The sequence below is a fragment of the Idiotropiscis lumnitzeri genome, chromosome 5 (assembly GCF_059441095.1).
Source record: "Idiotropiscis lumnitzeri isolate Australia: NSW breed Sydney's pygmy pipehorse chromosome 5, RoL_Ilum_1.0, whole genome shotgun sequence".
In the NCBI taxonomy this organism is placed as follows: Eukaryota; Metazoa; Chordata; class Actinopteri; order Syngnathiformes; family Syngnathidae; genus Idiotropiscis; species Idiotropiscis lumnitzeri.
In genome coordinates, this window is record NC_142395.1 from 24,060,837 (window position 1) to 24,074,378 (window position 13,542).

The 13,542-nt window shown below is 41.3% G+C and overlaps 1 protein-coding gene across 5 annotated transcripts; it reads left to right on the forward strand.

The window, feature by feature from the left end:
- Positions 1-763: 763 nt before the first annotated feature.
- Positions 764-13,318, forward strand: cnsta (consortin, connexin sorting protein a). 5 transcript variants are annotated; one of them, XM_088295743.1, is made up of 14 exons: positions 764-912; positions 2,992-3,105; positions 3,292-3,663; positions 4,779-4,883; positions 5,049-5,338; positions 6,175-6,205; positions 6,760-6,846; positions 7,292-7,373; positions 7,894-7,915; positions 8,009-8,069; positions 9,464-9,993; positions 10,286-10,471; positions 10,984-11,131; positions 11,379-13,318. In XM_088295743.1, the coding sequence occupies exons 2-14, from the start codon at positions 3,093-3,095 to the stop codon at positions 11,588-11,590; spliced, it is 2,139 nt and encodes a 712-aa protein (XP_088151869.1). In that variant the 5' UTR covers positions 764-912; positions 2,992-3,092; the 3' UTR covers positions 11,591-13,318. The 5 variants fall into 5 exon arrangements, with proteins under 5 accessions (XP_088151869.1, XP_088151870.1, XP_088151866.1 ...); XM_088295744.1 differs by having other exon boundaries at positions 5,238-5,338; XM_088295740.1 differs by having other exon boundaries at positions 4,779-5,338.
- The last annotated feature ends 224 nt before the right edge of the window (positions 13,319-13,542 follow it).

Here is a 13,542-nt window from a genome sequence, read left to right on the forward strand (position 1 = left end):
GTATTGTAATTTGGTTGGGAACGATAGATCTCTCAAGCATATACTTTTCTATGAAACATACTCATCTCTTTTTTTTTTTCTTGTCGTACAAATTCTTGCAAATAGTACATGTCATCTCATTCAGAGTTTGACATTAAAGTAATATATTTGAATGAAATAAAACACTTTTAACTCATTAAAGTTTGTTTGGAAGGCCGTCAAGATTCTGGTTGCTCCACACTACGGCAATTTACTTGACCCTTCGAGCATTTACATCAAGAGTTCTGGAATATTTTTGTATTAATGTAGCCATTTTCCATCTTGGTTGGGTGACTAAAAAAACACTTTACAATTTAGCATATTTATTACAAAAGCAAATCTAGAACTAATTACTAAATGAGTAGTTTGCTGTTTTGAAATACTTTTAGATATTAGATATATTAGCATTTTTAACTTCATCTTCGACTGACTTGGCTGAGGTAAAAAAAATAATTAAAATGTGTATTTTCCATTCATTATCTGAACCGCTTATCCTCACGAGGATTGCGGGTGTGATAATTCAGAAATAACTAAATACAATAATTTGATGCTATGTAAAATTGTTTATTTTACAAATATTGACATTTAGAACAAATCAATGATTTAATAGATAAAACAAATAAAGATTTTTAGTTAATCATATTTGTCTTACTTTGCCCAACCACACATTGTCGCCCGAAGAGGGCGGCACCGAGCCACTCAGAATTAGCGTTTGCCACATCGCCCCTGGTGGCCGATGGGTGTCATTGCGACAACATCCCTAGCAAGGTGTCACTGACTTCAGATCCAAGCTGTCACCTTTTCACCAACCTTGCGAGCGAGAGGTGGCGTTCCTCTTGGATTACGTGCCCATCGACGATGCAAAACAAGTCCTCCATCAGACGCTAACGAAAAGTAAGGTCACTTAAAGCAAAAGAATATCTCGTGACACAATTAAATGCTTCTAGTGTGTTGTGCAGATGTGGACAGCCAGCGAACGTTAGCCAACGCCGCTGTGCTCTCCACGATGACTCAATTTGTAACCGGAGCGGAGAAAATGCTCTACAAACCGATCTTGAACGAGATAATAACGTGATTTAGTTTGATAGCCACCCACGTCTTGCGATTTTTTGTTCAGGTAACGTTACGATACTGTTAACTGTCGTAACCGTAGACCGCAGCTCCAATGAACCGTAACGTAACACGGTCACGAGTACGATAGCACATTGAGCAACTAGCCAATGTTTAAGCTATCATCAACGTTAAGTCGTGAGCTAGCACGTCTACTGTCGCTTAACCCACACCGCATTAAGACCTGTCGTGTCACGGGAAGGTGTGCCACTGAACTATATAGTGAGGTTAACTAAACGCTGTGTATTATAAAGCTCGTATCGATAGAGGCGACGCAAACATATCCAAGGGACACTTCATTAGGTACACAATCACCGTGATTGATAGTGAAGATACTGTTGGTGTACCTAATGAGGTGTCCTGTGGTTTGTGGTGTTGTCTGTCTATACACTGGACTGTAGTATTAGGTATTTCTCTTGAGTGGCTTTTGTTTCTTCTTCCTGTCCTGTTTGCTGACGAGCTCTTTCCATTCCTCGTGTCCTTCATTATTTATGACCCCCTGTGGAGAAGAGAAGAGGAGAGGGTGGGTTGTCGGATGGACAGGCAGCGCTGTGTGGGAGAGACACTTCGGGATGCTGTTGATTAACAGACAATGGCAAGTAATGCACCGAGGAGATTAGGGATAGGGAATGTATTATTGATTAAGTCTCAAAATAAGAAGAAAGTAATAATAAAGTATGTAATTGCCTATAATAAGCATGTTACTATTTCAAATCCATCCCTTATCTGAACCATTTCTCCTTACGGGGGTTGCAGGCGTACTGGAGCCTAACCCAGCCGTCTTCGACCAGTAGTACTCCTGAACTAGTTGCCAGCCAATGGGAGGGCACGCAACTTTTTTTCTGATATAGTGTCGAAATAGATTTCTACTAATGGTGTCTACATGTCCTGGTCATTATTTTAAATTTGGGGCAATAAACGTCTGTCTGCAGGCACAGTTTTCAAATATTAATGAGGGGTGGAGTAAGAGTGTGGTTTTAAAGATGATTTACAGTGCCGGCTGAACTCTGTGCCTCCCGCCTATGTTTTTCAGTGAATGACTGATGAGAGGCTCCACACACACAAAAAAACAAATGGAATATGTAAATTTGTGAATAGTGAAATGCGAAGCTATGAGGAAAAAAAAAGCAAAATTTGTACTTGTAAGGCTCCAAAGGCTTGTCACTGGGACAGTACCCTTTAAACAAGGTACACATATGATTTGTACTGTTATTAGGCAAATATATACCATCCTGTACACATATTACTGTATATGTATTGGATAAAGTCGAGGGAGTGAAGAGACTCGCCTACCAGGTAATCCTGAGTGCGATCTGCTCCACAACCTTTTCAGGGTTTAACCAATTTCATACTTGTGAGGCAGTGAAGCATGTTGAAAAGCTGAGGGGCGAATATTCCAATACGGAAATGTATAGAGAAATGTTCACAAAATATCATATCATGTTCTGCAATCCCTTATTAAAAAGTGCAATGTATGACCTTCTCCCAAGCTCCTCACTCTCTCTCTCCCAAGCTGCATTTGTCACACATAAAGTTACACATTACATTTTTGTTTCACTTTTTTGTTTTTTTTTTTATCCTGGGGTTGACTTATATCAATGAATGTGTCATAGTTACAAATGTGATAAAAGTGTTACTTGCAACTCTGCCTGTACAGTTTTATTGCGACTTTGTGATTCCTGGAACAGATTATTTGACACTTATAATTTGTTGGTAGGATTGTACTTAAAGTCCAGAAGGATTTGTTTGGCACCTCAGGAATGACGTTGGACCTGTTTTGCCTTCTTTTGCCCCTCTTGCACTGACACTGATGAGTCAGCTTAAACTTCTATAATGTGTTTGTTTTTTTTTTCCTTTCAACAGCTTCCATTCTTGCTTTCTCGTTCTCTCTTGTGGCTTGAAGGAGGGCTTGCTTGATTGGTGACAGCAGGCTGAAAGGTCAAAGGTCGTGAGGGTGGAGCCTCATGGATTATGGTGGTGAGTGCAATTTAATGTCATCATCCAAGTCACAAAGAAACATGTCCAATGTCCGCATGCACCAACTATTTCGATTTATTATGTCAATCTGTTGAGCAGTAACACCAAAACATTTCCATAACTTCGTTGATGTCTCTTTCTTTCATTTAACGCGTTACTTTTGTTTTTTTTCCACCTTGACTCCAGCTCAGTTGGACTATGACGGCGGAATAATGTCACAAGTTGTGGTGGGCGGGGTTGACCATTGTGATAACACATCGCCCCCTGAACCTCATACTGCCCAACCTCAAAACCTCAACGAGATCAACCCATTCACTCAGACTGAACATGCAGCTCTACAAAATGATTTCGGAGCTGGACTCCCACCCAAAGCATCTCTCAACAACAATGGGGAGAACAAGGAGGAGTCGGGGAGCCCAAAAAGCTCGAGCAAAGAAGAAGAAGAGGATACTGATGAGGTGATGAAGGATGAAGACGAGGAATCGGAGGCATCAAGTTTCCAAATGCACTGCCAGTCTCAAGATACTCCCATGACTGATTCCTCCTATTCAGAAACAGGTACAGAAAGCAGGCGACATTACACGGACAAAAACAAAAAAAGTGAGCACTTGAGAATTATCAAGCGCATTTCGTCAATGGTTATTTCCGAGTATACTGCTCAATATTGATTTACACACTGGCCTGGTCACAAGTCTGTTTCTAGATTGTGCGTTATTCCGTCGGTGTGTTCTCGTTCGTATTTCCGGCCCACCCAGTCGGTCTGGCTCGGCCAAACGGTGTTGAGAACAGACGTACCTGTGCCACGTCAAACGCAGGTCCCACACGCCTGACCCTCAGACAAATGAATAGAAAATAAAACAGCGTTGCATACCTTTCGGTCCCGCAGACTGCAATGACATGTCCCGTATTGTTTTTATTTCATCAATCACCTCACTATGCGAGTGTGTGTCTGTTGTTTTTATTATTATATTTTTCTCTTTATTCGGCTGCTTGCTTGCTTGTGCGGCGCCTGCGTGTAACGTGGAAATTGTGTTCTCGACGCCAATTGGCTGTCGTTGACAAAGCCTGATATAACAGGTAGTGATGGGAAAATGAAGCTTCAAATTTCCTTCATGAACCAGCTGTTATATTTTTGAGTCCTCTAGATGGTCGATTGGTTTCAATAAAGCGTTTAAAAAAAGGCAATTCAGTGTGCTTTCAGCCCAATGTTGAACCGAGAGTGCCATTTACAGGAGTCCAAAAATACTAAAACTGGTTCATGAAGCAGATTTGAAGCTTCATTTACGCATCACTGCTGACATGAACTTAGTGACGGACTAACGATTCCCACCTCAGGGTCTGCCCAAGAGGGAACAATGCTTGTAATGTTCATAATGACTTTCATCTCAAATCATTTTTTCGTATCCAAATGAGTAGAAATGCCGTTAATTTGTTCCAGCCTCCACAAAAAGACCAAGCATTTTTCTAGTGTGCGTTTTAACAAGAAAAGTAGCATTCGATAATATTGTACTTTATGAGCACCTTTCGCAATGACACAATTTAAGTAGAATAAAAAGTGTTTGCTCGATTTGAATAGCTCTTGTGCTGCTCCTTCTTGTGTGCATTCATTGGCCACTTTGCCAAACCCTCTATAATGATATGTGCTTCCACTTTTATGTCCTCTTCCTCTGTAGGAAGTCTGCTGGACAATCCTTTCAGTCCTGGGACGAGTCCAGAGCCAACATCCCCATCATGTCCCATCAGCCTGTTGGAACTGGGCCAGACTGAAGTGGACTTTGGTGGGTTTGCTTCCAGCACGGGGCCTGTGCTTCCTCCTCATCTATCTTTAACCTCAGACACAGGCCTGAGCTCCACTGACAGACCTGAACATATCTCAGCAACTACTGCCAGACATGCACAGTCCACTTCAGAACCTCTTACCGCTTCTTCTCCCGCCATTGCAGGGCTCGCATGCCCTCGTGTTTCTGACCATCACTTGGAGACGACATCCAACATAAAGTTCAATTCTTCCTTCGCGCCTAGTAGCCAAACAGCACAGCCCTTTGCCTTCTCCAGAGGGCATAGAACAACTGGTGCACACTCTACTTCTCAAATGACCCTCACACACTCAGATCAGTATACTTCCTCTTCAGTGCCCACCTGTACCAAAAGGCCCATCTCTGCTCTGATGGCATCCCTGGAACAGTTGGCCCAGAGAGGAGATGATACTTGCCTTCCACAAGACCTTCATCAGGTAACCTTTTATTTTTTTTTCTAATTTCACCACCAAATGTCCCCAATCCTCATTCATCTTTAAAAAAAAAAGAATCGCCCTTATCTACTTATACCTCCACTATATGGTGTCATTTTGAAACAAGCACACAAGACTGCATTCACAAGACAGACACAGATACCATCACTCTCAAATAGTTGAGAGTCCAGCTACCTGCTGGACAAGATGTTTACGTTAAGGTGTCAAACATTTCTGTCAGTTTGATTTATGAATGCGTTTGGAATGCACACGTGCAAGAATGCATTTTACGTATGCAAGCCTGGTTCCTAATGAAACAGAAGAATTCTTTTGAGCATCCATTTTTAAGTGTGCATTTTGGGAGCATGTGGTACTTTGAAGAGGAGGATTTTCCAAATAAGATGCAGGGAGCATGAGAGATCAAAGCCTTTTCTTTTTTTATTTTTAAACTTCTGCTCTACATCGTTCTTTTAATTTAACATAAATTTGATAGAATAATCTTCGGCTAATAGCTCCCTCTAAATATGTACTGGTCCTTTAAATTAAAATGTGAGCGCTTTTTGTGTCATCTCTCTTGCTCTCGCTCGCACATACTCGCATTTGAGACACATACACACTTGTTCTGTAATCAGCTGAGCAGTATAAAAGTGTCACTGACACTGGCCGACGAGAGGTCGAGTTTCTAATGTGGCATCGCCTTATTGTCCTGATGTGGGTCTGTCTTTCTTTCATTTTCATTGCATTTTGACAGAATTTAGTTTAATCCTCCAGATTGATTCTTCTCTCAGTAATGATAAAAATGCTTGACATTATTTAAAGGTTTTTATCTCTTCCTGCAGATTGCTGAGGCCTCTGTCCGTCATGAGGATTGTATCCTTATCATTGTATATGGTGACGTGTTTAGGGAGAGGCTTTTAGTCGAGGAACAATTTTCTTCTACTTTACAATCCCTAAAAATTGTAAGCCCTGATTTGTTGTACGCACAGTTAACTGAAATTCATTTGCCCAGAAGGAGAGAAGTGAGTGACAAATCACCACAAAAAGCAGCAGACAAAACTACCTTGATGTCAAACTGTCTTTATTTTTCCGATTACTAGAGCAAAGTGTTCTTGCAGTCATAACCAGTGAAACGTCTGTCGCAATATAATCGGTCAAAGGGCATCTCGCAACTCACTGTTAGAGGTGTCAAAGAAACAGGGAAAGGAAATCTAATCTGAGACAAAAAAGTGTTTAAAAAGGGGAGAGTTTGCCGATGCCATGGCATCTCTGTGCATGTATAGAGGGGCTGCTTGGTGAGAGAGAGAGGGGCTATTGAGCCAAGTCAAAGAAGGATTGTTCTCTGGTTGCTTGCACATATACATAAACATGAGCGCTGCTCCATCCTCTACACACATTACGTGTCTTCTTTAACTTGCGTTTTTCAGACCAGTTGGCTTTACAGTGCATTCAACTGGAGAGGCTTTATCACCAGAGAGTGTTGGACAACCTGAATGTTCTCCAGCAACAGTGGGGTAATTTACAGTCACTCATGCTGCGTCTTTGTTTTTTTGCTGAATATTCATTAGCAGGCTGGGCTAGTGTTGTTTAAAAACCTTTTGTTGTAGTGTATGCTTACACCTAAAAGACCATGTTCATTTGTCACCTAAGGTGTGCTGAAACCAGCGGCCTAATTGCATTTAATCACATTGCACTCACTTGTCACGCTTACGGTACGTTACAGAGTCCATCCATCCATCAATCCAACCTTTGCGGTTGTGCTATAGCCTATCACAGAGGACTTTGTTGGCGAGCGAGAGATGGATAGATTATAGATTATATCGTCCGTCACATCTCTTCTGTGACAACCAAGTTCGGAGAGCTGACTTAAAGTCAAACAAAATAGATACCTGACCAAATTTGAAGTCTCACTGATTTATTAATTGTCATAATATTTCTCTCTGTGTTTGTTCTTTATAGAAAGTCGGTGTACAAGAAGCTCGTCCGGCCTAGACACCCGGCATCTGGACACTCTCAGAGACATCTGCCAGACACACGCTCGGTCAGTATGTCTTTTTGGTTTACATTGGCAGGCAGGTAGACAAATGTATTTAAGTCAGGCAGTTCCAGTTAACCTGATAAAGAAATAACATGCCAAGCAAAATTTGCAATCCTGTATATCCAAAAATAAATACACAGGACGGTGGAAGTGTAACGTTTATGTGTTCAGCCACCTTTGCATCATATTTACTTGAAATTCCTTTTTAGTCATGTCCTTGATTGTCGCTTTTTGTGGTGATGAATATTGCTGTAGTGGTTCAAAGATGCGACTGAGACTTGTGGACTTTCAGACATTTGAGCAGTTGTGCTGCTAAGGTTTCACCTCACTTGACTCTGTCACACTCTCAGACACACGCACACACACGCGGTACGCACACACATGCACTTTGTGATAGCCTGGGAAATATCCTGCTCGGGCTAATATTAGATTGGCAGAGTAGCGAAGCATCACCTATCTTACATGTCTTAATTTACTAAACGAAGATTACTCACCGCCATGTCATTTTGTCTTCTCGTCATAGACCAAACGCAACAGATGCAGCGGTAAGACGTTTCTTTTCATTGTGTATAAAAAAGAGAGATAACGTACTGTCGTTTTTTTGTGCTCACGAGTTTTCTGTGCATGTGTGTTTACAGTCTGCATCTGTCGGCTTCTTAAAGCCCCTACTTGAACAAGGTGATGCATTAACTCCATCAGGTGAGCGAGTGAGAGAGTGTGTGTATGTGTGGAGAGAGCGAAAGTAGGAGTACACGTGATATGTTCCGCCATGTTGACAGACGTTTGTTGCTGAAACAAGACGATCTGTTGTCTCTACACACAGACACATTTGGAATGTCATTTGGTGGGTTTAATACAGTGGTTCTCAAATAGTGGGGCGGCGCGGTACGATGCTGAGGGGCGGTGCGGTTACCCTGGGAAATATGCTTTTTTTTCCCGCCGTAGTACGGCTGAACGATGTATGGTTTTGTAACCGAAATTGCAATCTCAGACAATGCAAATTTGAGATCGTCAAAGCTGCACTTTGTGCCCCCCGTTCACGCAGTAGGTCTCGCAGTCCTGATTTAAAAAAAAAAAAAAAAGCGTTGCCCTGTCGCTCGTTGTCCCGGAAGTAATTTCTTTCGCCGCGACTTGAATACTAGCCGCCAAGCTATCTTGCGTCGCAGCAGTATGAGCTTTATTTGTATTATATCTAAGTCCGTGCACAGCAGCACAAACGAGCTCTCTTTTAGTTAATAGTCACGAGTTTTGTGCAAAGTACATTAAAAATGAATTAGTTTTAACTACTAATTAAAAGTAACTTCCCAGAAAAGTCATTGAATTTGTAACTAAATTACTCCTTCATAAATCAAATTAGTTACCAGGGAAAGTAATTATCGGCAGAATGTGAGAGTGAATGCTGGTCTTTCTCTCTCTATGTGCCCTGAGATTGGCTGATGACCAGTCCAAGGTGTAGGCCACCTTTTGCCTTACCTCATTTGGGCTCGGCTCCAGCTTCCCGCATTCCTAAACAGTATTAGCGATATAGAAAATGAAAAGATGGAGGGATATTTTTTGTGTGTTTTATTCCCTTGCTATTTAAATCTGACTTGCTAACACACCATTGGCTGTGAAGTTCTTTTTGAATACATTTTACAATTCTTTTCAAAATTAAAATCAACCAGAAGAAAAGAAGGAATGGTTCATAGTTGTTACATAAAACTGGCACAATTATTCCATTTAGTCACTAAATGAAAGTGACAGAGGTGCACATTTGTTTGTGTGTGTGTGTGTGTGTGTGTGTGTGTGTGTGTGTGCATATCAGTTTTCCGGAGCTGTGCAAGATGCGGCTAAAAAAAAATCAGTCCCACTTTACAGCTTGTCAGGACAGCTTTACTAATCAGGATAACATTTTTAGTTTTAGCTTTTTCATGCGTATGAATACTTTTGCAACCCACTGTAGTTGGGATGTCACTCGTAAAAAGAACAGTAAAACTTTTATAGCGCATCAATCTACCACTTGTTTTTAATGTCCTTCTTGTCTACCAACTGTAGTCAAAAATGTATATTCTTGGATAACTGACACTTCCTATTATGTGGCTCATGTTCTTCAGGCCATCACGTTGAAGGTAATATCGAGAATAGAGCTGAAGACTCCTCCTCTCCACAGACTGGCCTTCCGCTCACCTCCTACGTTAATGTGTCACATCAGCTCGATTACCTCGATGGCTCCAAAAAGGACAAGGAAGCCCCCAAAAGCAATTTAGAAGGGACGGATGGTTTCCCTGAGACTGAGTTGACTGATGAGGAGGAGGGCAGTAGCGGAGAGCAAGGGGAGTGTCCGGAACACTCCACTTCAACCCTGAGAGACGTGTTGCACCCCTCTGAAGTTGGACAAATGGATCGGACCAAACCCGCAGAGCTGCAGGGCGGAGATTTAGGTTCAGCACAGGCGAAGGAGGTGGAAGGGAAAGACGAGCGGAGCAATGTAGGAGAGGCAGCGGAGGCACTGATGATGGAAGATGAGACTGAAGAAGAAGATGGCGAGGAAGAAAGGAAAGCACTCAGTGGAACAGATGAGGAGGTGGAACATGTGCTCCAGGAAACTCAAGTGGCAGAAAAAGCGATTTGTCAAGAGTTCACGGTAATAATCCTATTTTGTTTAAATGGGTTTGCTTCACAGTAAAGTTTTATTTCTTTTTGGTATAGATTTGGTCTTAATTGTACAAAAATGTAGAGTTGTTTTTCCCATCTCTTTTTGAAATATTTAAGCGCCTCCTGTCTTTGTTGCTCATCCTGATATGAAGCAAGCGCTAAAATACCAGCCTCTGTCCCAGATATGCGTTAGCACAGAGCTACTGGGAGTGCAACATCTGTTGCTGTTTCCTGAATATGAACAAGTACTCTTTAACCTCTGCATTCCGTTTTGACTGCAGGAGGGAAATGAAAGCAGCCTGCAGCATGATGATGATGCCCATCTTCCTCAAGAGGCTCTTCTGAAACACCCCAAGATGGCCAGTGAGGAAGAGGGGGAGCAGGAAGAATTCGAGGCTGAGCAGGCTGATATCTTTCCTGATGCTGTCACACTGGACGACATGGCGAAACTCATCACGGTAGAGGAGGTCTGTACACAATTATTTAATAGTTCGACCTTTGACTATACTTCTTTGATGTCTTCACTTGTCTGTAATTAATTATATTTGACGGGGTGTCAAGTTTAAGGTTTATCTCCATCGTCTATCTGCTTTTAGTTATGCTTTTTCTTTTTTTTTCAATCCCTCAGATGACTGTCAATCCTAGAGATGATTGACAGACATTCTTTTTTTTCCCTTCGACTACTCCGACATTATTTTGATATCTATCCTGCTACTGTGGTCCAAACAAAGGCAACATAGATAGGCATCCATTAGTGCTGAGTCACCATTTATTGATTGTTTGAGACGCGTAATAAGCACTGCCGACTCCAACAAAATACATGTTGGAGGGAGGGTGGATGATGTAGTTCAGAGTTGAGTACTGCTTCTTGCGTGCTGCACTGACACCTAGTGGTGAGGCAAAAGCCGTAGCTATCGTAAATTTCTGGAGATGTTGATGGGTTTCAACATATTTTGTTCTTCATTCTGTGCCCTCCCAGATATCTCCTGTCTCTGGCCTCATCTCCATCTTGAAGAAGAGAAATTTGCCTTCCGACGACATTAGATTGTCTGCAAGTCCGGAGTCTAATAAACCTGCTGCCAAAAGACGAGTCCGCTTCAAAGTAGCAGATGAAGGCTTTGATAGTGGTGAGTTTCTGACTTGTGGTTGGCTTCAATGCAGGCAGTGTGGCTTCAGTTCCCACTCATCGACTTGTGAATGTGAATGAGCATTAGTGGTTGTCTGTCCTGTGATTGACTGGTGAGCACTCCAGAGTTTAATCCACATTATTCCCAAATGAGGCAAGGATGAATCCAAAATCCCTGCTGTGTTAGAGAAAATGGATGGTCTAACTTGGCTTCCCTTTATTAAGTCATTTTAAACTCTCTTTTGCAGATGTTGGTGGCCGAGACTCCTGCCTGCTTCTCTTTCTGCTCTGTCTGGTGACTGTGGTGATCAGCATGGGTGGCACCACCCTTTACTGTGCTCTGGGTGACGTGCACTCTTCCGTCTGCCAGGACTTCTCCAGAAATGTGGACTTTTACTTTGGACAGATGCAGCGCGCCATAGCTCAGATCCATCGATGGTTAGGCCCGAGTTCGACGTAGCAGCTCATTAATAAGGGACAGACAAGTCTGCTTTGTACAGGTCAGTGTCATCCAAGTGTCCCATTTTATTCAGAAAAAAATGAGTGAAGTGGGTATGCTTCAATCCTCTGAGTTAGGGTAATCTACCCAGACTGGATCCATACTTCTATTTGGCTTCACTCAAGATCACAGGAATAACAGCTGACTCTCCTGTCAGGTGTTTAAAAAAAAATGTTTGTAATCTGGAGGGCTCAAACGTGCTCTCTCCACATGCTGCACACATAATGGCCTCATGGGCATTTTGCAAAACGTTGTAACCTTCTAAGGTTGCTTTTAGTGACTTTTTTGTTAAATCACAAATGGAAAAAGAAAATCAGGCATTGCTAAGTCTTAATCATGTCTTAACACGCTGAATGAATGTTTTCAGTCCTATGTAAGGCATTTAAAAAATTTGTATCATTGTATTTTTGAAGTTTTCTTTTTAATAGACATTGAGCTGTTGCTGGACCACAGACAATTTACGACGAATAACACTGATCTTAAGCTATGCATTGTTTGACCACTTAGCAGTGTGCTCTACTTGCACATTTACAAATGGAGTTAAAACTTAAACCTACGGGAATGTTTAACAAGACTGGTACGATTCTTTTTGTTGTTGTAATATTGCAATATTATCCTCAGACTAGCGACCTCTTGCAACTAATAATTATTCATTATCTGTGTAATGTTATGTAGCAGTGTGTCTGCCCGGTTGTGTCTTTGCATCTCAGGATTTATCTGGGTAGCATCCTCATTATGAAACACTGTTGTGTTGTTTCCCCAAATTTGAAAGATTCTTTACCCTTTCGGTGGAGATGTTTTCTTTGTGGGGCCTATTTTTACTCCTCAAGACAACACTGTATTGTCCTTACAGGTTTCTATACATGTTGCATGTTGTGTCGGATGCCCATAGTGTGATAATATCAATTATGAGCGGAGCTTCCATGCAGTGTCTTATATGCATTATGAATCCTCTTAGGTTAAAGCAGTATTATCAAACATCACATCATGATGTCAAGCATTATAGATTTCCTTTTGTTTTTATTTGCACGAGTCGTCTGGCTGGCTCAGATGACTCCGAAAATCTTTTTGAATTGTTTTGATTTTTAATTTAGGATTCGGGAGATGCAAACATTTGGATTTTTTTGTCTCTTTACTTCACGATTGTTGTTGCACACCACGGAAGCTTTTAACCTTTTATGTCGGCATTACTCACCGGGCCTCTTTATATTGCGAGCTTTGCTTTTTAACGACTCATGTAATTTGCTTGTGTCACTTTTCTATCAGAGAGGTCGGTCCTGTTGTCACATTAGATAATCATGTTTGTATACGCTCTTCGGAGCATAAAATGTTTCTCAAAAAGAGCTTACGACAAAATAGTAATGTGTATCAATAAGTTCTGTGTACCACTTATGAGCTGAAGACAGCCATGTTCACTTTGGTCTTAAAGTTTGTGGATGTCCTATGTCAAAAGAAAAAAAAGTCACTATGTTGAGTGATGTTGAAAGAAATGCATTGAAAAGTCATGTAAATGTCTTTCTTGCCTGCAGATACTTATGTATAAATTGATCTGAATTTTTCTATTTTGTATTTTCTGTTAGCAAAGCATTGTTTCCAATCAGGTCACTGAGGTGTGAGTTTGGGATAAAAAAACATCTTTGTTACCTGTTCATGTCTAACCTGAAGTAAAGTCTGGGGTTCAAACATGGATTTAATTGTGTTTTTACTTCTGCTGTATTTGTTCAGAACCCGACTCGTAGTCAGAGTTTATATAACTCTAATACACAGCTATGTAATTATTATTACACTAAATTAATCGCTGTTTGTCTCATCCACCCCAAATAGACCTCTCCTTTTCCCCCTCATGAAACAATTTTTAGTAAGTAGTTCATCGATACTGATATGGTTTAATACAATTTAAGTCCAGTTAAGTG

Excerpts from the sequence above, each read along its gene's own strand:
- cnsta (XM_088295740.1), top strand. Across the intron at positions 8,070-9,463 it reads TGATGCATTAACTCCATCAG|GCCATCACGTTGAAGGTAAT; the intron begins GTGAGCGAGTGA and ends CATGTTCTTCAG. Across the intron at positions 9,994-10,285 it reads CGATTTGTCAAGAGTTCACG|GAGGGAAATGAAAGCAGCCT; the intron begins GTAATAATCCTA and ends TTTTGACTGCAG.